The sequence below is a fragment of the Gobius niger genome (genome assembly GCF_951799975.1).
Source record: "Gobius niger genome assembly, chromosome: 3".
Lineage (NCBI taxonomy): Eukaryota > Metazoa > Chordata > Actinopteri > Gobiiformes > Gobiidae > Gobius > Gobius niger.
The window spans coordinates 27,476,450-27,503,666 of NC_136854.1; the positions used below are offsets into that span (position 1 = coordinate 27,476,450).

At 40.1% G+C, this 27,217-nt stretch overlaps 3 protein-coding genes across 3 annotated transcripts; all 3 read right to left on the reverse strand.

The window, feature by feature from the left end:
- Nucleotides 1–1,040: 1,040 nt before the first annotated feature.
- Nucleotides 1,041–8,150, reverse strand: slc25a10b (solute carrier family 25 member 10b). The gene is made up of 11 exons (XM_079554264.1): nucleotides 7,626–8,150; nucleotides 4,225–4,344; nucleotides 3,824–3,938; nucleotides 3,614–3,662; nucleotides 3,496–3,537; nucleotides 3,152–3,195; nucleotides 3,006–3,076; nucleotides 2,405–2,497; nucleotides 1,890–1,967; nucleotides 1,763–1,819; nucleotides 1,041–1,405 (listed from the first exon to the last, which is right to left on the reverse strand). Exons 1-11 carry the CDS (start codon nucleotides 7,713–7,715, stop codon nucleotides 1,304–1,306), a joined length of 861 nt encoding a protein of 286 aa, XP_079410390.1. The 5' UTR covers nucleotides 7,716–8,150; the 3' UTR covers nucleotides 1,041–1,303.
- Nucleotides 8,151–11,764: 3,614 nt separating this feature from the next.
- Nucleotides 11,765–13,900, reverse strand: LOC306960703 (claudin-4-like). The gene is made up of 2 exons (XM_079553179.1): nucleotides 13,706–13,900; nucleotides 11,765–13,325 (listed from the first exon to the last, which is right to left on the reverse strand). The coding sequence occupies exon 2, from the start codon at nucleotides 13,224–13,226 to the stop codon at nucleotides 12,567–12,569; it is 660 nt and encodes a 219-aa protein (XP_079409305.1). The 5' UTR covers nucleotides 13,227–13,325; nucleotides 13,706–13,900; the 3' UTR covers nucleotides 11,765–12,566.
- A 947-nt stretch (nucleotides 13,901–14,847) lies between these two features.
- On the reverse strand, nucleotides 14,848–25,661 carry LOC306961068 (GTPase IMAP family member 8-like). Its single transcript, XM_079553679.1, has 6 exons — nucleotides 25,546–25,661; nucleotides 24,693–25,454; nucleotides 22,806–22,874; nucleotides 20,442–21,218; nucleotides 16,144–16,203; nucleotides 14,848–15,817 (listed from the first exon to the last, which is right to left on the reverse strand). Exons 1-6 carry the CDS (start codon nucleotides 25,613–25,615, stop codon nucleotides 14,886–14,888), a joined length of 2,670 nt encoding a protein of 889 aa, XP_079409805.1. The 5' UTR covers nucleotides 25,616–25,661; the 3' UTR covers nucleotides 14,848–14,885.
- Nucleotides 25,662–27,217: the final 1,556 nt, after the last annotated feature.

Genomic DNA, 27,217 nt, shown 5'->3' on the forward strand with positions numbered 1-27,217 from the left:
GTACCAATGGAAGGAAATACTGAAAATTGATATTTAAAAAATGCTGGTATCACTTTTTTTTGCTTCAGATAAACATTTGAAGGCGTGTTACATGAGGGACCGTTATTTATTCTACATTTACTGACTATAATTTGAACCGTCTGGGGAAAAATTAATGGAAATTGAATTTTCCTTGCCACCAACTGTTGTGCTCAACAAGAAACTATTTATAACTAATACACATACAGTATTTTAAGTTTGGTCCTTTTCCATAACTGTTATCCGACAATTCCATTTTAATTCCAGTTTATGACAGTACAGTAAAAAACTCATCAGCTCAGGCGGGAATGGTCAGTGGATAATGGCTTGAATTTGTTATGAGCTAGAATAAGGCATGCTGCGTTTGGTACATAAATACTGGCCCTTCACAATATCATAGAGAAGGCTTACGGTCCATTTAAATTGCATAACGTCACTAAAGATTAACACGAATTAACCTGAAACACTATTAAATCTTATGAAATATTCATTAGATTGAACAAATATGAATTTCATATTCGAACAGAAAACCCAAACAATAACGTTTGGCATTAAGGCTACACAAAACGTTTAGATTTTAGAAGGCATCTTTAAGTGCAATCTCCAAATCAAAATACATAATATTGAACTTAAGAGTCCGAGACCTCTTAACCCCAGCTTGAACCGAGCACATTTTCTCCAGTTTGGCTTTACCCAAATCTAAAAGTATCAAAATAGTGACAAAAGCGCGGAAAAAAAAAACCTCAACAAAATGAGACAAAAACGTGAAGAAAACCTTAAAAAAATGTGACAAAAAACCATGACTAAAACACAACAAAAAAGGTACAAAAGAAAGTTGTGATCACTTATGTAGGTCTTAGCTTTCAAATTAGGCATTATACTGAGCTTTTAGATTTGGGTAAGGCTGAACTGGAGACAATGCGCTTGGTTCAGACGGGGGTAAGAAGTTAAATCAATTAAATGAGTTTTCTTTCTTTTGTAAAAGATAGCAAAAAAAACAAAAACGTACAGCTCTAATTTAATTTCCATTTGTAAGATTCTGACTACGGTTAGTAAATATTCAAATATCAGTATTAACATTATTATTATTCTTTAAAGTATGAAATTTACCTGGACAGCTACAGACTTACAATTTCCTCATGTTAAGCAAGGCATTTAATTATGTACATATTAAGGATCATACTTTTTTTGCGTTAGGGGTGAGACTGGAGGTAGAGAAGCAGGAGGTATCTTTCTATCCCAGAGTCTAAAGCGTTTCACTGTTGGGTGCGGGACGTAGTGTTGCTCACGAGACGATCCGGATGCCGAAGTGGTTCTTCAGCTGCTCCAGGAAGATGAAGGTCAGCACCGTCTGAGGGATCAACCGGATCCCGGCCGGGACAAGGCCCTAAGAGAAAGCACAGACACGTTAATCTTCACGATATCTTATGGCATTGTTACTAAACATATCAAGTCGTTTCATCGTGAGGATTATGTACAACCTGACACTCAGATGCAGCCCTCAGGCACTTGTGTTGGCAAGAGATGATACTTTTCACTGTAACTTTAGTCATTCAACACAATCAGAGATGCGTGTTTGTTGTTACTGCTGTCTGGTTTATATTTCACAAGAAGCCAACTATTTTCATATTGCTTTTTTATAAAGATACTTCCAGTTTGCAGCAAATCAAATAAATAAATCTATCAACATATTTTAGAGCTACACAATGACATGGATTACAAAACAATGCCACAAATGTCAAACCTTATAAAACGCCATAGGACCCAGCTTTGCAGTTTCTCGTAAGCAATGCGTAACTCCCTAAAAACAACATGGAAATATTAACACATGCTAATCATTCAAAGGGGAAAAGTAACTGAAAGTCACTCACTGTGTACTCTCCCTGAGAGTTCATGAGCCTGGTCTTCATCACATCCAAAGGTTGACATAAGAAGGTCGCACAGCCGCCCTGCACGCACAACATGCAGCTGAGATAAACTACTGTTCATAAAATACCATCTTCATAAAGGACAAGAACTTAACTAAGGGGGGTTTTCAAGACTGAGTATGTCCAATGTATCAACAGTTTAAACCCACAGTTTGCAATTATATCAGTCTGGAGACTCCAAAGCATCGATTTCTCATTTGATGGTTTTGGGGATGAAAATGGATCAAATCATGAATGCAGACTTTCCAAAAATGAACAATTCACAATATTTCAAATAATAAATACATAAGTTTAGGAAACTGTTTGACCTCAGGCCCTGCACAGCTTCCACACACACAATGGTCAAACCGCCTTGTGAAAGCCTGATCGTGTCTGATCTCCCAACACTGGGTCTTAGAGCTTAGTTAGTTCTGAATATCACAAAAGTGTCAGAGCATCTCCTCGGGGTCCATACTCACAGCGATAAAACTGGAAAGGAAATGTGTGAAGATGTTGTCCCCCATCAGGCCCGTCCCCAGCACCAGCTGTTTGGCCTGGTCATAACACGCCAACTGGACAAACAAACAAAGATTATTAACAATAATCTCTTCAAATACACTTCAAATAATCTCTTGTGTATGTATGTGTATATACACTGTATATGTGTGTGACAAACTAAACTAAATATGCATTGTCTTATATAGTCATTATGGATCAGCTACTTCAGTTACTGGCTGCAGAATGTCCATCCTCTTGTTTTAATGTTTCATCAATGTTTTGGTCAGTGAAAAGTCATTATTTCAAGAGACGTTTCTTCTATTTTCTGTGTTCATTAAATTGGAGGCTACCGACAGGAACTGATTCATGACTAATTCATCAGGTTTAAAGTGGAGCAGCCTGGTTTTAAATTTCAAATGATCAGAGCAAAATCCATTTAAAAAACTATATAGCTGGGCAGTGGACATTACTGTGGAATGCATTACATTTCATATAAGAATATAATATATAATATAATAAACTGAGCTGATTTTTTTTTTTTTTAGGTTTATTTTCCATTCTAACAACTCTTAAATTACTCACCTGTCCCACAGTGACCATCGCGCCTCGACTGGACGCCATTGTTGCTCCAGAAAAGAGTTTTCTTACTCCCTCTGTAAAAAGGTGCATTAATCAATATAAAGTCACTTTAAGGTGATTTACAAACCACTCTGTAATGCACCACTCACCCTCTCTGAAGACTCTCACAAGACCGTCAAAGGCATGTTTATAACTGAAACAATAAGAAAAAGAGTCTCTGAACCATGTAATGCAATGGCTTGTCAAATGTAAATGACTCCTAAAACTAATATTAAAATATCAAAGAAATTCAATATCATTTATGAGGTACATTTCTGTAAATGTCTGCATGTGTTAAATCTACAGCGCTAATACTCTTTGGACAAATGTAGACAAATAAAACACTAGGACCAGTTAATTATATATAGATTGACTTGACTTCTACGTCCTAAAACAATATTCACTCTGAATATGTTACTAAATACCATATAATTGCTGTAGTTTAAATACTCACTTGCGCCTCAGTTCTGGTGGTAGTTTCATGTCATTTTGCATCCTAAACACAAAGTTCACATTATTAAACATGCTTTACATGGTGAGAAAACACAAGATTTGCCCTGATCAATCATTACCTGACATTCACCAGGTCTGAAGGAGTGCCAATGAAACCACCAGTGAAACCTGTGGGCAGATATCGAGTTGTTAAAGCTATGTTTTAGAAGGTCGACAGGAAACAAAAGGAATCTGATATCCGAGTCCAAGTTTTAATGAAAGAATAAAATAAAATAATAAGGACAGTATTTGGCGCATCAGGTAAACGTCCCAAATGTATGTTTTGTCACCTCCAAAAGCCCCCAGCAGAACCTTCTGGTAAAAAGGCATGGGGCCCTTGTTTGTGCTGCCCAAGACGTCCCGTACCGTCTCATAGATGGCAAATCTGGTGAGTGAGTAGGACATCTGAAAAAAGCAACAACAACAAAAAAGAGACGTTTAACCACTAGGGGGAGACACCAGCAAAACATGCACATCAGATACAGCTTTGAAAGAATGTGGGCCTTTTACTCCAGTTAGATAATGAGATGTTCAGTCCCTTTGGTGACGCCTGAACTGGCTTTAAATGTATCTCTGTTGTTCTATGGATGAAGAATGCCAATGCTTTTTTCTTTTCTTTTTTTTAGTTTTAGAAAAGGGGGCAAAAGGAAACAAAGCTTGCATAAAGTTGTACAGATCAAATACCCTATACCTGTCTGCAGAGAGAAGCAGAGAGCCCGTTGTACAGAGCCAGCACACCGTCATGTTTGACCACGTGGATGGCCATCCCCACCATCTTCTTCTTCACCTCCTGCTGGGTCTGCAGGTGCACCTGGAAATAGTATAGACATTAGGCACCGTCGAACTCGGTCTAGAATATATGATTATACATTGATTCAGAAATGCAGTTGCGTAAGTCAGGGGAGTCTGCAACCTTCGACATCGAAAGAACCACTAAAGGCTGTTTTGAACAATGTGAAACTTGTAAAGAGCTGCAGTAATATCTTAAACTCAAACAACAAAGAAAATATGTTTAGTGGCATAAATTAGATGGTTCATTATTTTTTTTTAAAAGGCACAATTTATAATTTACTTTTTCAATATAGTTTTAATGTAATATAGCGGTTGTGTGTGTGATGTCATAGCAACAGCATGGTAGTTTTTATTTCATCACAATAAAAGCAGCAAATTGAGCAGCAAGTGAACAATGTTTTTCATTGATTTGCCAATTTCTATTCCCGTTTAGATGTAAATGTGCTTACGCGCTATTGGCGAGGTCTATGATTGTTATAGTCTCTATAGTATTCTGGTTCGTTATAGATGTAGGCCACAGCAGAGGCTTTAAAGGTGGCTCTTGTCATGTAAGTGAATAATTGCAAAAGTATTTGTAAGTATTTGTAAGTGTACACCTAATCAGAAGAGACAATTGTTTCTCTAACTTGATTCTGATCCAAGTCCACCCACAAAGTATACTGTAAAATCACCACGAGCAAGTAACATCTTACTGAATCATTGATCTTTTCACAATATTCAGTTTTAGATTTTCCAATCCCATTCCACATGAGTATGAACTAAATAAATAAGAAGCTCCATTTTGAGTTTAGACACATAAGTTGTTGTGCACCAGTGTCTTTCAGAGGTAATTTACTAACTAAAGAATGTGCCTTTTATCATTGCCCTTACCTGTCAACTATTCACTAAAACATGTTAAAACTCGTCTGCCCATTACATAATTAGAATTAACTTTCCAATCCTGTGGCGTTATTGCCATTCCATCTTTTAAACACAAAAGACAAATGCCTTGGGCCTTCTCAGCCACTGTACTGACACAGTGACCCAAACAGTTCCCGAGTAATTGGGTGAGCAAATCCCTTAAGCTGCACTGACTTAGAGCTGAGAGACTGACAAGCTCATAGGCCAAGCGGTCACAAACATGAAAACAGAGTTAGTTGTTGCACAAGGGACATAATTAAGTATTGTCATGTGACTTGGGGGCGGGCCAGGGAAAAAAAATCTGTTTAGTGAAGCAACAATGATGTAGCAGTTTTGAAGGACAATAGAACAGAAATAACACGAGGAGCAAAGTGATACAATAAACTTACTTTACCATCCATGCACCAGTTGATTCTAGCTCTAAGTGAGTGTGAGCAATGTCTTTGTTCCTAGAAGTCTTTTTTTCTGTCCATAATTCACTTAATGGCACATGCTGGATAGCTGTATCAAAGGGACAATCAAGAGTTGTTGTCAATCAGTCGCCTAATGAGGGAAAAGGGGGTGATTTTCATTGTTCTGTAATTTTTTTTCCCCATGTAGGTTTTAACAGGTTGTGTTTTACCTTTCCAATAAAAACTGTGTCTTACAACAACTGATGGTGATGTTTTTCTCTTCATAAACAAGGTCAAAGTTGTAGCCTCCTTAGCCTCGGGAAGACCTTTGACAAAGTTTGTGTGATAATCTAGATTAGATTTTTTTCTTTTTAAGGTGACATGGGAGCAGACCACTTCCCTGGCATCATGGATTTTTCATATTTCTCAGCATACCAGTCACTTTCTTTCAGGAAATGAACAGCAGATGCACTTTCAATTTGATACTCAAGGTTATGCCGGTCACGTCAAGGCCACAATACTCGGCTGGTCCTCAATTACACTGCACATGACTTACTCGAGGGGTTATTTAAATCATGTGTAACTGGGCTCAACTGAATTGAAAGTACAGGCTCATGTATAATCAGAGGTGGGGAGTGCTCAGTTACATTTCGCACATATAGTCATGTAATTGTACTAAGTATTTTTTTCAGACAGTAGAATTTATACTTCTACTTAAGTAATATCAAAATGAAGTATATGTATTCTTACTTGAGTAAATAAACACAGTAACTGATTCAACTTTGAGTAAATCTTTAACCACTTACCCCCCACCATAACCGAGCAGATTCTCTCCATGTCAGAGCTTACAGCCTATAGGCCAGTGTAACGCCTCATTTGAAAGCTAAGACCTACAAAACGTATTTAAACAGATCTTTTGTCCCTTGCATTGTTGTCGTCACTTTTTTGTTGCACATTCACCTCTTTTTTGGCGCATTCTTGTTAGTTTTTGTTGTTCTTTTGTTGCTTTTTTTAATTTTGTCACATTTTTGTCACTTTCTCTGTGCATTTTTTCCACCTTATCATTGTGCTTCTGTTGCTCTGTTGACTCTTTTTCAAGAAGCTTTAAGAATGGTCGGTTCAGGTGGGGGTTAAGAGGTTAAGTGATGAAACTTCATTTTAACGCACGTTTACTTAAAGTTGAATTATGCAACTTTTTAAGCGAGAGGAAAAAGTAGATATTTGCGCGTTTCTGACTTTGTAGTGACCGAGTGGCTGTGTGAGTGGTCAGCATGGCGCCATTACTTTCCATCACGGTGGCCTCTAGGACATTCCAGGATTCACTCTTTTGTAGGTTTTCTGGTGAGAGGGTCCACACGCGGTGAAAACCTACAAAACAACTGATCCTGGAGCATCACAGAGACCATTGTGAGCGAAAGTAAAGGTGCCATGCTGACCACTCATACAGCCACTCAAATATGCATAAATATAAATAAAAAAAATCTGCATAAAAAGTTGCATAGTGCATCTTTAAAATCTTCGTAATGATTTGTTTTCTGTTTTTTATGGAATTTTATTTGGGAATCTTGTTTCTCATAATGTATGTCACATCTGAAACATGACTCAAGCAAACTTTTCTCCAAGGACTTTTTTTTTTTTAAATTCTTACTTGAGTAATAATTTTAGCCACTACTTTAGACTTCTACTTGAGTAAAGCATTTCAAAATAACTTGAGTAAATATTGTTGGCTAATCTACCCACCTCTCTGTCTGACAAACAAGAAAAAACATGCACACTTTGCAAGACAAGCCACTGCCCCGAGTAATTCATTCCTGCGCGCTTCCTGCACTCTATGACCCGTATTAAAACTCCCTTCACTGAAATGCAGAGGTCAAGTGTGTGCCATGTGCACAATGAGCCTATCACTACAGCTATAGCCCACTAGTAGTAACATGATGAGGGCTCTGGGGTGACTTGAGGACTGCAGCTTCTCCACGAACAGCTGTAATGCTCGAGTTATGAATCGTACCTTTATTAGATCCAAGGGGTGTGTGCAACAAGCAGCTCCACAAGACGCCACCCCCCCGAAATACCATCGTGAAAGCCGTCTCTCTGCCATGGCCCGGTCCACTCTGAGGTCTGATGACGCACAGGCAACGATGTAGTCCAGCCGCCTGCCTGCTCGCTTCTGGCCTGGTTATCGTAGCTGCAGCGCGCGTAAAGTCTGCACAACGCGACTGCCGGGCTCGTTAATCTTCAAACATTTCGATAAGAGAAAGCAGCTCGGACTGGGGGACTTTGCGCAGCGTGCACGCTCTGGCCACGTACAGCGCACGGACAAGCGGACGTGTGCAGTGTTTGGGCCACAATGCAATAGGAAGCAGCGGCAAAAGCTGGGGCGAGGAGCGCAGCCAATTGCCACAGCGGAGTGTGGACCTGCCTACCCACTCCGAGTGTTGAGAAGCAAAGGTCGCTAATGGTCCTGAGCGAACCTACAAACCCCGTCAAGACGAGCACATTTTTACTACAGGAGCTGTCACGAGGAGGATTTAAAGCGGCATTCACTTATAGGCTGCTCCACATGATGAGTCAATGTGTGTTACAGATCCTGTCCCTTTAAGACAACAATGGTCACATTCTTCCATATTATCACTGTTGGTCAACCAATTTTCGCGATTTTTTTAGTTTATCCAACGGAGAAAAAACAAACAAACGTATATATTCTTATTGTTAATCGTCCTCTTGTGTTTGGCAGTGGAGTTAGTTCTTACAGTTACTTCACGGACCGACTTATGGATGCTGTGCGCCATCTGTTGGTGAACTTCCTGTATTGCATAATCCTTTCGAAACATCTGGTCGTGACCCCTCCTCACCAGTAGGGGGCACCGCTGGCTGTGTAGTCTGCAATGCAACCGTTTTTAGTTTTTGATCTGTTTTTGTAATGCAATTCTATGGTTTTTAGTACATGGATGAGTGACTATAATGCATGCAGACTTTTTATTCATATTGTTTATTTTTATGTTGACGTGTTTTGAACCCAGACTTTCTCAATTCATCAATTCACATTCCAAATCAAAGCTGCTAATGTCTGGAGTCTAGATCCTTTCTGTCAAACACTGATTCACCATTTACTGTGTGTTTTTTTTTTATTTCTGCTATGTATTCATTGATTAGATTTAGCTGTGTATAAATTGTATTTATTGTTCTGTACAGGCCTCTTCTTCATCTGTCCCAAAACGTGCCCAAAACCACTGAAGCCTGTCTCTGTTTCAGCAGGAACTGACAAAGCAACATCCAAAGACACTGCACACTGGTGAGTTTCCTTTTTACTGACATAAACACTTTCAAATCATCAAAACCTTAACCTAAATACACACAGGCTTCCGGTGGGTCCTGAAACAGCACAAAAAAAGAGAGAAAAATTCTTGATAGTCCAAGTGCTGGTTAGGTACTGGTTTTGCTCAAAAAGTCTTTAATAGAATTTATGAACATCATTGTGTTTTCCTAAAGCCACATGTCACATTTCACTTAACAAACAGAATAAAAGATAAGCATTTATTTTATTAGAGGTATTATTGTTGAAAAATACTAATGTCTCCAGACTCCAGCCCTGTAACCTTTCTGGTCGTGGGGAGGTCTTCAGCTCGTCTCCATGGAGATGTTGACTAAACTCAGCCAATCGATTTTGCATCGGTGATTGAACGTTGAACTAAGATCTTTTGCTCTCTGGGTAATGCAATGACACAGAGTTAGGAAAGAGAAATATTAGTCTTGCCTCGCTCTTTCACCCTTACAGGTTATTATTTAAAGCTGGGGTACCTGACTTTTTGTTGTTGTAAAAAATGTGTAATGTTCTAAGTGTGTTGTAAACACTGCAAAAAGCAGAACTTGTTGAATGGTCTTCACCTATTTTTTTTATTATTGCGCGATAGAAGTAGAATCTAAATCAGTGCAATTTATTTTGGGGGAGGTTCCCCCTTCTTCATTTAGCCACCGATTAAAGCTGCACATGGGCTTGAATTGTGCAATTTGTTTGAACAATTCGGATATGCTGGAGGGATTGTGAGAGCTAGAAACAAGTTTGGGCGAAATAAAAAAATGTCATAGTTTGTGCAGGAAAAATCAGGTACCCCAGCTTTAACACGATTGTAGCGGGTAACTTTCTGTGATAAATTACAGTTAAAAATGGGCCGAAATGAGTGTCTCTGCTGCTGCGGCCGGTGCGGAGTGAAGCAGCCTTCTCCGGACCACTCCACTCCTTCTCTCTGCATTTTAAACACTAAAGTTTCCCTTTCCTTTTATCTATTGACTGCCATCAGGCCAAAACAGGGACAAAACCCACAGGTCGCTCACGCTATTTTTGCCCAATTACTTCTGCAAATGAGCTGCGCATTTGTAGACTCGTTCATTATAAATGCACGGCTTTAGAGACTCGTTTGACGTGGTTCTAGTGAGAGTGTACGAGATGGCCTGTGCCAACAACATATGAACTGTAGCCTACACCTGAATGTAGGTTTCAAATATGGTGAGACCAAAACAGCATTGGTCTTCATGTTCATGAAATGGCCACACATGAGGCAACATATCGTGAATTGTCTAATATGAACTAGAGTTTTAAAGCATTTTATCGTCAATTTCAGAGTCTTACATTATACCTGATAATATGACATCCTTAAGGTCTACACAAAACTAATAATTTCAATAGGCCTACTAAAAGTAGATCAATTTAAACACATGTATCAAAATTAAGGGTAAAACAGACCTTTACATTTTTGCAACTGCAGCCAGTCCAGATGATATTTAAAGTCAAACATTCACACAATAAACAAAACCACCCAGAAAGTAAATAGAATGTAGGTATACAGTTTGTGTAACAAAGTTACAATGAAAAATAAATTAACTACAATGTCAAACCAAACTGAATATGTTGAGATTAATATAAAATGTTGCTCAACTTTACTAACAAGTGTAGGGGGGGGTCAATCAAAAATAATTTGTACCTAGGGTCCAGAATTTGGTGCTACACCCCTGATTGATCTGATGTTGTTTCAATGAAGTGGGGATTCGATGAAAGATCAACTTTGTATCACCATAACAAGCAACTTTATTGCAGTTTCAATGCCAGAAATCAATGTTGATTCAACAAAAAAGCTTGACGCTAGATCAATGTTGATTCAACAACATTCTGCTATCGGGATAAGGAGCTCACCCTCAGACACACGCGCTGGGCTGAACACAGACTGAACCATTTGGAACATTTTTAAAGGGGTGTCAGGGCCCTGAGATATCATCCATCATTGCAGTTTGTGCAAAACTCTGTCTGGACACCATTGTATTTAAGCCTGGTTGTGTTCTCTTTTGTAGCAGCACTTTTAGGGCCCCTACCCTGCTCTGGGCCCTGGGTACTTAGTACCCTTTACCCTCCATGTCCGACGTCCCTGTAGCCAAATATGAGATGAGGTCCAAATCCAAATCTATTCTTTGATTACCCACTACGAAAATAAACAGACGTTGGTTATTAGAAGTATGTTTTTGGCAACAGTAGAATCTAAAATGTACAATGTCATCTGGACATGTTGTTTTCTTCTTTAACAAAACAAGATGGTCTTTATTGCGGATTTATTGTTTGACAATGTGTCATTATGTGTGGTCATACATGTAGTGTGCATTTCTATAGTACTTGTAATAAACTATATTGGGAGGATCAGAGCTTTCAACCTTTGATCCAATTTACATTTGTTGCTTTACAACATCACATTTCATACAATTGAAAAAGGCAAGTATCCACCAAGCTGATTCACAATTTAGAGCCACTAGAACAGTTTGTAGGACTCTCGCCGTTTGTCTCAACAAATGTGACAAAAGCTCCTCAAAGGGATCAGTTCACTCAATTTTCGCTCAGTTTATGTATTCCATGCTGTGGGTTTAAGTGAACACTGGCTTCTCCAAATCAACCAGAACCTAAAGCCGAAAAGCCTGTTCCAAGGCTTAACAACTGATGTTACTTTTTTTCCAACGCCCTCTAGTGGAAAGGATAAGCTAATACACTATTCATCAACGGCCTGATTACACTAGTGCTTTTAGACTGGCATGACAGAATATATGAATTAAATGAAACAGATTTTATGGAAACTTTATTGTTGTTATTACAAACAAAATAATGTGTGGTTATTAAATTGTACTCATAGACAACAAAGAAACCTCTTCATCAGCCGCAGCTGTGTGTATAAGCCCAGTTGATTCAAGTCTCAACTCCTGGCTGATGATGATTGCTGTTTGAACATTTAATCCTAATTAAATTACTCCCGTTCACTGGGACTACCTCATTCTTGAACTCCCACATTACTGACATATTGTTTAATATATTTCCATCGAAGTCACTGAAGTTCAAAAATCCCCCCAAAATGATAAGTTTCCTTGAGTGAATTTAAACTAAAACACAGTGTACAGTATGTAACCAACAAATGGCCAGTTGATAGCCAACAAGAACCAGATTGAGTGCCCACCCCACGTCATGTGACCACAGCACACGCGCTGCCCACTCGGTGTCACTAATGCAGAGGATGAGAATTCAGACAATGTTTGTAACACACATTAGTAAACACATCTGCCCACAGCCCACACTTATCCCCATTACGCACTACATGTGGTATTACAAATGAAAAAAACTGAGACTTGGTTATGAGACTTCTCATTTAGAAAAACTACACGCCTTAGACAAAGTGGTATTCTCCTCTATCAGATCAATAAAGTCCCATAGACAATTGAAAATGAACCTAAAACTCAAATGGAGATGGGAGTTCTGGTCTTCAACACTTTCCCAAAACGTCCCCCCTATAGATTTGCCATTGAGCCGTCCTGTTAATCTAATAGTGCACTTTAATGTCCACGGGAGTCCCACATAGTCCAGTTGAATGAGAATCAAAGGAATAAATCTGCAGTCTCTTCCATTCTCACGGTAAAGAAATATTCACACAAATGACTTTTCCGGTTGTTTGACCTCTGGTGCTTTTGGGTTATCCTTCACCGGTGCTGTGATAACCGGCTTCACTCGGGACATGGGGGGGCCAGAGCCATGCTGCAGCAGAAAACCACCCACTATGAGCAGCACACTAGCGGCCCAGCCCAGGTACAGCGCGGGCCCCAATTCCCTTTTCAAAGGAGCCGCGATATTTGGGTCGTAGAAGTCCTTGATAATCCCATAGGCCGTCCAGCAGATGGGGACTATGTAGATCACGCCGGACGCGAGAAAGAGCACCCCAGCGAGACGGGCCACACGAGTTTTGGACGAGGGGTTGGTTCCGCCCATGCAGTGCGTACACTTCGCCCCGGCCACTGCCAGCATGAGGGCCAGCAGGCAGAGGAGCAGGGAGAGGACAGTGAGGCCTCGGGCAGCCTGGGCAGAGAAGGGCAGTGCCAGCGTCGAGTCGTACGTCTTGCACTGGATTTGGCCCGTGGTCTGGGACAGGCAGTTCATCCAGAGGCCCTCCCACAGCACCTGGGCGATCACCAGCTCCCCCCCGACGAAGGCAGACACACGCCAAAGGGGGGCAGCGCACACCAGAGCCCCAAACACCCCACCCAAAACGGACAGGACAATTCCCACCAGCTGTAGACCTGTGGACGCCATCGTCGCTAAAGCTCCTCTGAAGTAGTTCTTCAAATATTTCTATCGTTCATTCAGGTGTTTTCTCCGGTTCCTGCGTGTCCCTTTGTGTCTTGTATTTTCCTGGAAATAAAAATGTAGTCTTTATCAAAAAATAAGTCAAAATAGTAGTCAAAGTAGTAAAACAGAAAACAGTGCAAACACAGAAACATAACGACCAGGTTGTTCAGCCAGAATAAGGTTATGTTGTTGTTGTTGAAGTTGTGACTTGTTGGTTGTTAGCAAGACAAAACTCACAAGTTCAGTTCGGTTTAATATCCATTTTCAGCATAAAACCACATTGCAGAAAGATTTGAAGGAGCTCAAACTGCACTGTCAACATATAAAAGGACATTACATGACAGAAAACAAACAAATGCCACATAAAGACTAAGGGGTAAAATGCCGTGCAATATAAACTCCAATAATTAAATTAATATGGAAGCCGTTCATCACAAGCTTACCTGGATTTTGAAAGTTATTTGAAGTGTGGTGCTGGTCTTTCCTTGTGCAGTGAGTGATGAAATGTGCAGCAGTTGTAGAGGCTGGTTGTTTCTCTGTACATCATAAGTAGGGTTGTAGGAGGGCAGCTCAGTTGAAAAATGCATAACTACACACAAGGAGAGCACACAAGGACGCTTTGTTGCGCTCATGAAAAGAGCTGAGTGATATACATAATACACTGCATGACATGCCCAGATAACTGTTTATCATATCATTTTTTTCATTTAGAAAAAAGCCTAACTTCCCATACAATATGTGTATTGTATGCATTTCTGATGGCAGCCACTAGATGACAGTGATTAGTCTAAAGTTGGAATGGTAATCATAATACATCTGTCTTATCTCTGTAGTTCAGTTCTGAGTTCAAAGTCACATGCTGCTGCCACATCCCCGCCTCATGGGAGATAAGGTACTGTATTGTATATGGTCTCAACCTAGATAGTGTTTTCACCTTCATGAGGCCCTCAAAGCGCTTTACAGCAAGGAACCACTCACCCATTCACACTCCCATTCATACACCAATGTACGCAGACACTGGAGGAAGGTGGGTGAAGTGTCTTTCCCAAAGGACACAACAACGGGACAGAGAGGGATTCAAACTGCTAATCTTTCTCTTATAGCATATCCACTCTTGACAGAAGCCAGGAACTGCATTGAACAACACAAGGAATGGCCTCCCATTTACTTCTAATACCTCAATCTGTGTTTGCATTTTCAAACACAATACTTTTTCCACGTCTGCAAGTACAATGCCCATAGCGTGAGCGTTTCCTTTGCCTGCTTTAAAGTTGACCTGGTCTTATAAGTATGTGCTCAGAGAAGAATGTTTCCTGTCAGTGTGAGGCATTGTCTGTGATTTCCTTGTGGGAAATGACCTCATGTTCTAAAATAACGTCATGCAAAGTGTGCCTTGTAGTTTGAAAATTCAGCTGTGATGCAATTGCGTCAAACATGTTACAAAGTACATAATAGAAAATTATATTTATTGACAAGCACGGTCTATTAAGGAACTTAGTGATTTAACACACCAAGAAGGCTCAACACAACATTGAACTCTGTGTAAAAATCTCAAACCAACAAAGCTGATCCATTCAATCTAGATTTCATGCTAAAACATTTGTCCTTGTTGTAGTTGTTCTGTTATACTGGGACATTCGCTTTGGGTTTACACGTTATTCCTTTCCAGATGCCTATGGCCCCTAGCCCACACAGGACGCCTAAGACAAGTACAGGGGCCCCGAGAGCCAGGGCAACAGTGGTATGGGCCCCCACAGCGATCACCACCCCGGCCAGCACCAACACCACAGCAGCAGCTGACGCCACACGAAGATTCTTCCGTTTGACCTTTTTCCCCTTCTCGCGCTCTTTCTCCTGCTGCTCTCTCTCTTCGTCCCATATCTTCCTCTCCTCCTCCTTCTTCTCCTCTTCCTCCTGCTTCCTGCGCTCCTCCTCCTCCCGCAGCTTCCTCTGGGCGCGCTCGTACATCTCATTGGTGTAGTGCTTGCCGCCATTGTCCTGTACCATTTCCTTGATCATGTTGATGAGCTCAATGACCTGAACTCGGTCGTCTGCGTCATTGTTGTTGAAGGCGTGATACCTCCGTCCGAAAGTGATGGAGAGTCTGCGCAGCTCCTTGCACTCCTTCAGCGCATTGTCTGCTTTGGCCTGGTCTTTGCATGTGAACAGCATGATCGTGTACATGGAGGCGTCGTCCCCAAAGTTTTCCTGTATCCACTTGACCGCGTTCCGCTCCTCCTCGGTGAAGCGCACCCCGAGCCTGATCACCAGTAAGAACGCGTGCGGCCCGGGGACAGACATTTTGACGCACTCCTCTATCCGTGTCTTCAGCTCCTCCTCTGTGATGGCAGTGTCAAACAGGCCGGGAGTGTCGATCACCTGCACCGTTGTCCCGTCCACTTCCCCAGTGTCGGTCTCACAGTGTTTGGTGATGGAAACGGGGCTGGGGTCCTCCCTAAAGGCAGCTCTCCCGAGAATAGTGTTTCCTGTGGCGCTCTTCCCTGAGCCAGTTTTGCCCACTAGGACTATTCGGAGCCCTCCGATCAAATCCAGAGCTGTGTAGGAGAAAAAAAACATATTATATCCACAACGAGATAGATATGCACAATATGAATGTCCCATATACATATTTTATTTATTTTTACACCTTTATTCAACTAGCAAAGTGCCACTGACATTTCAGAATCTATTTTTCAGGGGATTTCTGACTCCAGAGGGAAACCTATTATACTGTGTTGTGTTTGTAGCTGTAGGGAAAACCAGAGGAAACCTATGCGGGCACAAAGGCCCCACCCGACCGAGGATTAAACCCGGGACATTTGTATTAACGATGAGACAGGGAATTCAGAAGACAAAAGAATACAAACAAAAAAGCACACACCTTCAAAGTTCGCATCAGTTCGAGGTAGAGTCCGCTGTTTCTTTTCTCGCAGTGGGATTGCTGAGTATTCAAAGACCAACAGTCAAAGACCGGAAAATCATGAGCAACAATATTGAAGATAAACTTACCTTCCGCCATTTAGTCTAATTGAGCTTGTTCCTAATTTTTCAATGGAAAAGTGAGTTGCTCCGCACCAGAGCAGTGACTTTACCATGGGCACAGTCGCTCGACCACTACCTTCATTGCTGGGAAACGTCTGGAAGCCCGGGCTTTGCTATGTGGGCTTCCTATTTCCTTGTATTGTCTTAAGTTTACATTTGACAACTGCGAATCCCCACAGATGTTACCCCTACCCCATGAAAGACCAGCCCTCAGTTTTCAGAAGCTCCCAGTCGATCCTGCAGGGGCTGCTACAGTTTTTAGAGTGGTCCCTGTGTTGTGAAATTGACTGTGAGTAGTTTCAATTATAAAGTCAGCTGTACAGTAGAGATTTGGGCTTGCTGTTCACGCTTTGTCCACTTGAAGTGAACTCTTGTGCACTTCCAGGAAAATGACCTTATTTTGTGCCGCTGCCTAAACCTGGAGTGCACCAGTGCTTACAAATGTAACTGAAGACTTAAGTTCAAAACTTAGCTGCCACCTTAGGGTCAGGTTTAGGGTTAGGGTTAACAATTATTTACATTTCATAGCGTATTGACTGGAGAATTTACAGCCTATGTGCCAGTGTGATACCTAATGAGTGTGTGAGTGAAACACAACTTAGGTTACATTTGACGTTCTTAACCCTAATTATATCCTGATTAGGGTTACCTAACCCTAGCCCCAGCCCGCTGATCAGGGGGAACGGCAGGTAACAGGTCAAGTCATACTTCATTCATTACTTCGTTGTAATGAGAACAAATTCTCATTACAATTCTTTTTCAAACAAGCATATTTGTCTCCAAGCTGGCCTGGTGTCGCCTCGGGGTCCCCCAAGAACAGCTGGAGGAGGTGTGCGTTTGGGCATCTCTGCTGAGACTGCTGCCCCCGGGACCCGGCCCCAGATAAAGCGGATGGATGGATGGATGGATGGATGGATGGATGGATGGATGGATGGATGGATGGATGGATGGATGGATGGATGGATGGATGGATGGATGGATGGATGGATGGATGGATGGATGGATGGATCAATGGATGGATCGATGGATGGATCAATGGATGGATGGATGGATAATTGTCACTCAAATGCCTATGTCCGATGTGTACATGTTTTAACCTCTTAACCCCCGCCTAAACCAAGTGCATTTTCTCTGGTTCAGCTTTACCCAAATCCAAAAGCTTGCAACCTATTAGGCCAGTGTAACGCCTCATTTGAAAGCTAAGACCTACAAAACTCATCGTAACTTTGTTGTTGCATTCTCACTGCTTTTTTTTTGGGCATGTTTTCATCATTACTTTTTCTCCGTTGGTTTTTTGACTCTTTGTTGTGTTTTCGTCCATTTTTCATGAGTTTTTGTCACTTTTTTTTTTACATTCTTTTCATTAAATTTTTTTCACTGTTTTGACACTTTTTCCATTTATTTATTTTTTGTCACGCTTTTGTCGCTCTTTGTTGCATTTTCATCCACATTTTTATCTCATTTTTGTGGTTATTTTGACACTTTTTTCAAGAAGCATTTAGATTTGGGTAAAGCCAAACTGATGAATATGTGCTCAGGGATTAAGAGGCTAATGTCTTTTGCACATTTTTGACAATCATTTTTAGTCTGTTTGCTTCCATTAGTCCATTACTATGGCAACAACACATCATAGGGTAAAACTAACAGAGGATAACATTAAATCGCTATTTATCCCACTGGGTCAAGCTGTAAAGTCACACTATCTCTGTCATAGCCTTGACCCAGTGTGATAAATAGCAATTTAATGTTATCCTCTAACACGTCTAAACCCAGCTCCCGTTCCCTATTCGTGGGTGAACAATCCAATGCTTGGTAAATTCAGCTTCACAATGATAGGAAGAGTCGACTTGGAAGAATCAAAAAGCGCCATTGCTACGAAAGCTTGGCCGCCACAAGCCAGTTATCCCTGTGGTCACTTTTCTAAGTCCAAAGCAAAACAGGGTCAAGGCGAGCAGCTCAAAAGGAGCACATTGTCCCTAAACCAGTCATTTTCTCCCCATGTAGTTTCAGCACACATCGTCAAACCTATCAATGCGCAACTTAAAAAACATGTTATTAAAGTTAAGGCGCACGACCCACAGACAATGATTCTGCAATATACCTGATTCAGAAAGATTCCTTTGAAAAAAAATAGTATATGCCCTGTAAGATTTAATAAACTCTTGTATTTGCATATTCAATCATTCAGTCAATCTTTTTAAAGACACTGTGCTGACACTTATATGTACACTGCGTTCCAAATTATTATGCAAATGACATTTTTCTCTGATTTTCTAAATTGTCAACTCAAATGAGAGTCAGCATAATTTTCAAGTCTTTAACTGGTAGAGGATCATTTAAATGTGGTGGAAAAAATTTCCTAGTGACAACAGTATTTTTTTCAAAAATAAATATAGTAAAAACCTCAAAATCCACTGTTCCAAGTTATTATGCAACTCATCGTTTCAATACATTTTAAAGCTTGTACTTAACTGAATATGGTCATTTGTTGTATTTGTAGCATTAGTAGGTCATATTTACTGAAATCAAAAGCTATTTCAATCAAAAAAATATTAACAGGTCAAGTTATATTTTACCAAAGGAGCCCTTGTGTGACAGCAGCTTCAAAATTCTAAAATCCATTAAACTTGTGAGTTTTTGGACAGTTTCTGCTTGGATTTCTTTGCAGGATGTCAGAATAGCCTCCCAGAGCTGCCGTTTGGATGAAAACTGCCTCCCACCCTCAGAGAAGTTTTTCTTGTTGAGGCTCCAAATGTTCTCAATAGGGTTAAGGGTCAGGGGAGGAGGGGGTCCACATCATGAGTTTCTCTCCTTTTATGCCCATAGCAGCCAGTGATGCAGAGGGATTCTTTGCAGCATGACATGGTGCGTTGTCATGCATGAAGATGATCTTGTTAGGGAAAGCACGGCTCTTCATTTTGTAGCAGAGAAGACAGTTGTCAGTCAGAAACTCCACATATTTTTCAAAGGTCATTTTCACACCTTCAGGGAGCCTAAAAGGGCCTAAAGGGGCCGACCAGCTCTCTCACCATGATTCTGGCCCAAAACATGACTCCGCCACCTCTTTACTGACGTCGCAGCCTTGTTGGGACATTGTGGCCATTCACCAACCATTCACTACTCCATTGATTTGACCATCCAGGGTTACACGGCCTCATCAGTGAACAAGACTGTTTGAAAATGAGTCCTCATGTATTTCTGAGCCACTGCAGCCGTTTCTGTTCATCAGCATTCAATGAACTGTTTAGGGGAGGCCCGGATAGAAGGTTTATGCACAACTGCAGCCTCTGGAGGGTCCTACACCTTCATGTTCGGGAGACTCCAGAGGCACCAGCAGCTTCAAATACCTGTATGCTGCTTTGTAGCATCTGTTCTAATAATCTGATGTGTTTGTTTGGCAGAAACCGTCCATATTGTGCCATTATCTGCACAAAACGGAGTGTGCTCTGAATCATCCACAAATCTCTTATCAGTATGATGATTACGCTTAATCTTTCATGAAATATCGAAGGTTTTCATACCTAGACCAAGACATTCAACTATTTCACGCTTTTCATTAGCAGAAAGACCCTTTTTCTTTCCCATATTGCTTGAAAATGATGATCTGCATAATAATGTGGAACACCCTTTTCAGCAGTTTTTCCCTTAACTGGGCTTAACCTGAAAACTAATTATCCCAGGTCTCTGAGATTAATGTCAGTGATTCATAGAGCCCCAAGACACGATACCATCCATGAGTTTCATTATTATTGTTTTTTTTTTTACCTTTTTGACACAAAAATCCAATTTGCATAATAATTTGAAACGCAGTGTAGTATAGTAAACTTGATCAATAATGACTCACTGTCTTGTAACATTAGTGTTTCTTCTGAAGAAGATTATAAGATTGTGAGGATAGTTTAATCTTTATTAACAGACAGACATTTTTGTTTGAAAAGCTTATACATTGCCCAACATTAGGTAATCTCAAATTCCCACTTATTCCTCAACATAACCTTAAATCATATCTAAATTATATTGTTATTTTAATTTATTTTCCACATGTCACACTAATCTGTAAACCAGCCTCTTGGTTTACAGAATACAACTTTTAAATGCATTTTCTTACATTAATCGCTCGATTAATGAATGCCTGTTATTGTCCAAAGTTGTTCCATGAAGACTGGATGCAGTTATAAGCTTTTGGGCCCATTGCTGCGCACACTGGGATCAACCAGGGTTTTAAAATCCCCCCAACAAAACACCCAGCAAAGGTAGAAAGTATATATTTACACCATTCATCCTGAAGTTTTTTCTGAGCTTCTTGATACATTTCATTGGTGTAGTGTTGACCGTTATTTTGCTTCACCATCCACTCAATCTTCTGCAGGAGTTCCGTTACCTGGAGCCTGTTCTGTCGCTGCTTGTTGTTAAGTGAATGGTATCGTCCTCCACATTGGTTTTTCAGTCTTCGCAGATTCACACTCTCTGTGATATATTGCTCTAAAGACTTGTCCTCCAGCAGGTCGGTGTGCGTGAACAGCAGCATGGTGTACATTGAGGCATCGGAACCAAAGTTGTCCTCGATCCACTTCACGGCCGCCTTCTCCTCTTCTGTGAATCGTGCCTTTACACTGATCACCAGCAGAAAAGCATGAGGCCCAGGAACAGACTGGACAACTACACAGTTCTCGATTTCATTTTTCAGTTCTTCATTGGATTTGCGCGTGTCAAAAAGCCCCGGAGTGTCAACAATAGTAATGAGTCTCCCATTATGGTCTTCGCCTTCCTCCTTTTGGCAGTTGTCGGTGACAGACTCTGCAGTCGTGGCTGTTCCGAAGATGTCCTTGTTGAGAATAGTGTTTGCAGAGGCACTCTTTCCTGATCCAGTTTTACCAACCAGGATGAGCCTTAAGCCTTCAGACAGAGAAATATCTGGGGAATATAGTGACAAGCAGCAGGTCTTAGTGAACACTGGTAAATGCATACAAAAATAAGATATTGTTTATTTTGCAGGAACTTTTTGCCATTCCTAACCCCTCACAGTGGGCATGAACACTGGTAGTTGGAACAGAAGGTAAATTGTGTATGTGTTGCCTGCCTAGGGACTACAGATGGAAACATCTCTGCTATAATCTGGCATATTTACAGTGCTCATGTGCAACTGTTCATCAATATGCATTGTCCCTTTCAAATAAATAAATAAAAAAATAATTTAAAAAAATAAGAGGGCATTTTTGTGACGAATCTTACATTGTAATGCAGTCCCTTTACGTTATGTAGCAGCCGATGTAACGAGTAGGGGAAAGCTGCAGACCCGGAGCCCAGACAGATCTAGCGTGAAGCAAATCCACCCTGATAGTGCGCCCTCTCCTGGTAAAGACGGATATACGACGGTATTTGGGAAGATTGATTTTGATCAATTCTGCGAATGTGAGTAGACTTTAACCCAGTCATGTTTTGATTTCTTATGAACCAATTTTGAAGTCCTAGATGCTTCTGTTGTTAGATAAAAGCTAAAACTTTAAACAACGTACGAATTGCTTCATTACCCCTTTGCTTCATTTACTTTCTGTGGCAAATTATTGCATATTTTAATTTTGAAGAATCTGGGCCAGGGCACTCTTGAAAAAGAGATTTTTAATCTCAACGAGTTTTGTCCTGGATAAATAAAAAATCATCCATCCATCCATCCATTTTCTTCCGCTTTATCCAGGGCCGGGTCGCGGAACAATTATTATTATTTTTAAGTTATGGCACCATTATTAATGGCACATTGTTGCATGTTTATGTCATTCCAGACTAGTTTTGGCCGTATTATTATTATTATTATTATTTTTATTATTATTATTATTATTACTCTTATTATTATTATTATTATTATTATTATTATTATTATTATTATTATTATTATTATTATTATTATTATTATTATTACTATTATTATCAACATTTGATTTTTTACCCATTATTGACATCAGTGTTGATCTTTTGTTTTCGTGAGGTTGAGGAATTAAACAGAAAGATGCTGCTGAATTGAAGACCCTGACGGAACAAATTTTATTTTTTACTTTGTTATTGCATCTGCAAGCATCATTAACCCAGTGATTTCTCTTTCTTTTCTTTACTGATTACAGCAATGGCCTGTTACCACAATAACAATTGTATTTTGTTCCAAAATATTGTCTCTGTTCGTTGTTGAACAAATGAACAAATGTTACATGTCAGCACATTCTAAATTACACACAATAATCCCAACAATACAACTGTAAATCATGAGCTAAATAGCATCGTATATCCGTCTTTACCAGCAGAGGGCGCACTATCACGGTGGATCTGTCTCGGCTCCGGCTCTGCAGCTTTCCATTATTGCATGTAACCAACCCTCCCTTTCTCTTTCATTTTTCCTGCACAGGGAGCAGTAGACACACATTCTCACAATTCACCTACTCAACAAACACCAAGCCAAATCTACATGTTTTTAAAAAGTTGTTTGATCACATACACCAAATAATAACTTACCTATTTGTGCACTGAAGAGAGTGAGAAGCAGAAGCAAGATGTGTTTTGGGATCCATGAGTGAGACATGTCTTTACACACATGCAAGAGCTCTTTGCTTTGATGAAATAATGCTGTGTTACCTGTTCAGGTGGAGCATTTATCCACCCGGATGATTTACAACACACCCACACTGAACGCAGTTCGCAGGCTTTCCGACCTGCCACTGTCACAGAAAATACCAATGTCTCTGTTTTTGTTTGTTAATTTATTTCAAAGGGACCATGTACAATTGTGACATAAGCGTTGCCAGTTGATGTCTTGTACCTGACTTAACCGGAGGTTAGTTTTCATCTGCAGTTCCCGGGGAGGATAATGGACTAACAATGTAAACTGTCCCTTATACAGGACTGTAATGATAAGACAGTTCACATGCTCTAGTGTTGTGCTCTACTGTTGTCTGGACTCGCCTGTTGATGTGGTGAAGTCTTATTAACAACCGTGTGAGAAGGAAGAGGGCTTGAGTCATACAGGTGCGTTTGTGGAGTTTATTCTACTGCAATAAAAGGAGCAATGGATAGGAGAGTCAAAATAAGTAAAACAGCTCATTGGTGCCCACCCATGTCCCATGTGCTGAGTTACACCCGCACACACACACACACACTCTTCAAGCTTCTTCCTCCTCTGCTCCTCTTCAACTCATTTCCTCTCAGACCGCGTGTGAACCCTCACATCACTTGTGCATGTGTGTGTGTGTGTTTGTGATATACAGCAAATTCTGCAATCTGGCAAATGTGAGAGGAGTTTGTCTGTGTGTGTTTGAGAGAGGAATATCCACTATCCAACCAACTTCATTTGTGCAAGACAAGAGACATTTATTTACCTGGGTATGGCTTATCTAAATGAGATGTAAATGAACCCTATTGTCACCTCAGCTGCAGAGAGAGGTGAGAACTGCTCTTTCTTTGAAAGAGGTTTACTCCCTTCAACCTTCGTTGAAGTCCTAAATTCACAAAAGTCTACAAAATGGTCCAAATATTATCAGAGCTCCATGTGTTACACATTGTTAGAAAGCAACAATCTGTGAAAAGCTCAAAATGCCCCAGAACCAACTTGTGTCCCTGGTTCGAGTGACAGGTCACATATTCTTTTATTTTCAGAGAATAATCGTTACTGTCTTGTTTTGCTTTTATAAAAATGTATGTATTACTACTTTGAACCTATAGGCTACGTATAAAACAATCTCTATAGACTGATTTATTACATTTTTCAGACGAACTACAAAGGACACAAAAGGACCACATTTGTAAATATTTTAGTCAAAATAATGAGAATGAATATCCAAAGAAATGAAAGCAGTATATGTGCATTGATAATGTTTCTGAGTTTGCAATAGCTTAGTTTATTTATAATAATTATCAGTTAATGGTCTACAATAGTCAATAATATGTTTCTGTGGACAAAAACACAGCTGAATGAGAAATTACCAAAATTCACATGACACAATATATTTTTATTTTGTAATGCAAATACTCTTAACACTTACAGACTCACAAGACAATACATTGACAACAGACAGTATAGTTCTGATGCCATTTGTTTTGTCGCTATATTTAAAAACATCTAAAATTCAAATATTTATTAGTGACATTCTTGTGTAAAAAAAAAAGGCTGTAATATTCATTGTGCATGTGCGTAATGTAGGATTATAGTTGTTAGGTGACGGGCCTATAGAGGAATTAAAGAGAAATATAGTTGACATCTCTCTCTTTAGTTTATCCCACTTCAGCTAAAAACACAATCCCAGTCTTGAAGGAGCCCAAGAGCTGCTCCTGCTGCTACCAAAGCATTGTATGAGAAATACCATCCCCCAGTAACAAGACCTCCAGCAACAACAGCCATAATTCTACCGTAATTCACCTTTCTGATCCGCTCTTTCTCTTCCTCTTCCCGCTTCTTCCTCTTCTGCTCCTCTTTAACTCGTTTCCTCTCATCCTTTCTGATCCGCTCTTCCTCTTCCAGCTTCATCCTCCTCTGCTCCTCTTCAGCTCGTTTCCTCTCCTCCTCAAGTCTCTGCTGAGCTTCCTCATACATCTCGTTGGTGTAGTGCTGACCTCCATTCTCCTGCACCATCTTCTCAATCTTCTGCAGGAGTTCACTGACCTGGGATCTGTCTTTGAGCTGGTTGTTGAATCCATGGTATCGTCCTCCACACCGATGTTTCAGGCGCAGTAGATCCTTGCTCTCGCTGATGTATTGGTCCAAAGACTTGTCCTCCAGCTGGTTGGTGTGTGTGAACAGCAGTATGGTGTATAATGAGGCATCTGAACCAAAGTTGTCCTCAATCCACTTCACAGCCGCCTTCTCCTCTTCTGTGAAACGTGCATTTACATTTAACAGCAACAAAATAGCATGAGGTCCTGGAACTGACTTCACAACAATGCACTCCTCAATGTCTGTTTTCAGTTCTTCATTGGTTTTGTTTGTGTCAAAAAGCCCTGGTGTGTCCACAACAGCAATGTTTCTGCTCTTGACCAAACCCACTGCTTTCTGACACTCACTGGTCACAGATTCTGGCGACACTTCAGTTTTAAAGACCTCTTTTCCAAGAATGACATTTCCAGCTGTACTTTTTCCTACTCCTGTTTTGCCGACTAAAATGATCCGCAGCTCTGAAGAGAGAAACAGATGCCCTTCATTTAAGCATCAGACTTATTTGCTCCTCATTTAATTTGTGAAAAAAAAAAAAAAAGATTTACTCACCAGTGGGATCAGTGTCTTGTGCACAGGCTGCGATCAGGAAAAGCGAGGCTGGTATCCAAGTCCAAAACATTGCGAGTGCAAGTTTTCACAGGTCTAAAGAAGTTGGCAACAAAAACAACATTGATCATTCTGTACAGTCACCTTTATAGTCATGAGATCACGTGGTCGTGTTACCGGTTACCAGTGAAATGATTTGTAGTTCTGGATTAGCAACACTTGTTTCTGAGAGGCGAACAGTGCAGTAGATAGAATAGACAGGTAATGTTGCCACAGGAACATTTTTGACCACTTTTTGATTTAATAAAGAAATATAAGTAAAAGAAACAAGAGGGGCGGCGCCATCCAGTGGTGTCATGAAGAAGGTAAATTCTTCCTGTAGAAGCCATTATTTTTCTACAATTTACATTTTTCCCTATCTCTATAGAGCATCAATAAAAGGTATCTTACATTATTTTGTTTTTCAGATTACTTCTAAAAATCTTCTGAATACAAGTTGGTCCACAGTGTTTGTTTAACTCTTACAACTAGTGAAATGAAAAATATTTGTTTTAATTTGATCCTTCAATATTTGTTCTTTTGGTATTTAATATTGAACTCTTTCTTTAAAGTAATGCTTTAGATCGGCCATGGATAAAGCAATGTGTTGTTTGACTTTCATTTCAGTGGAAACCGGCAGGACCTATGGAGAAATGAAAACTTAACTCAGTGCCCTCTTGTGGTATAAGTCATGCTGTAAAGGCATGTCAGAGACTCGTGTCACTTTAGGGTTTGTCCTTCATTCACCTCTTATATAATGTGGTAGCCAGCTGCCCTGAAGCACACTGACACTGATGTGGCAATGACCCCTTTCATGTCTAAATAAACAAAATCGCAGTGTGAGACTTGATCAGATTCTTTGATACAAGTTGCCTCGACATATTCTTACATTTTCGCAAAGAAATGCTAAGTACTCTATCATTACTGTCCTGTCTACACATGTTATTGCTTTTATAAAAATATTACTACATTGAACCTATAGGCTACGTATAAAACAATCTCTATGGACTGATTTATTACATTTTTCAGACAAACTACAAAGGACACAAAAGGACCACCTTTGTAAACATTTTGCTCAAAATAATGAGAATGAATATCCAAAGAAATGAAAGCAGTACATGTGCATTGTTAATGTGTGTAATAGCTTAGTTTATTTATAATAATTACCAGTTAATGGTCTACAATAGTTAATATTATATACAACAGAAATTTTATAGTAGTATAGAAACAAAAGATATTGTTCCATTTAACTGCATGTGCAAGTTCACCTTACAGGTTTGGAGAAGTTGGCGACAAAAACAAAATGTATCTTATTTTTACCACCTCGCATGTTGGCGATTTTAAAGAGTAAAAAACTGAATTAATGTAGATTTAATGCAAAGGCAGATATCATATTATTGATCTTTTCTGCTCTTTTTCATTCAAATTGCATTGGCTTGGCTGTTTTGTTGTAAACATATTAATGTCACTGTTGAATGAAATGATTAAGTTAAATTAAGCTTATCTTTTGTTCAATGTCCTTGTTAATTATAGTCATGAGATTGCTGTGTTACCTGTTCAGGCGAGGTGTGGCAGTGAAATGAAGGTATCTGTAGTTCTGGATTAGCAACACTTGTTTCCGAGAGGCGAACAGTGA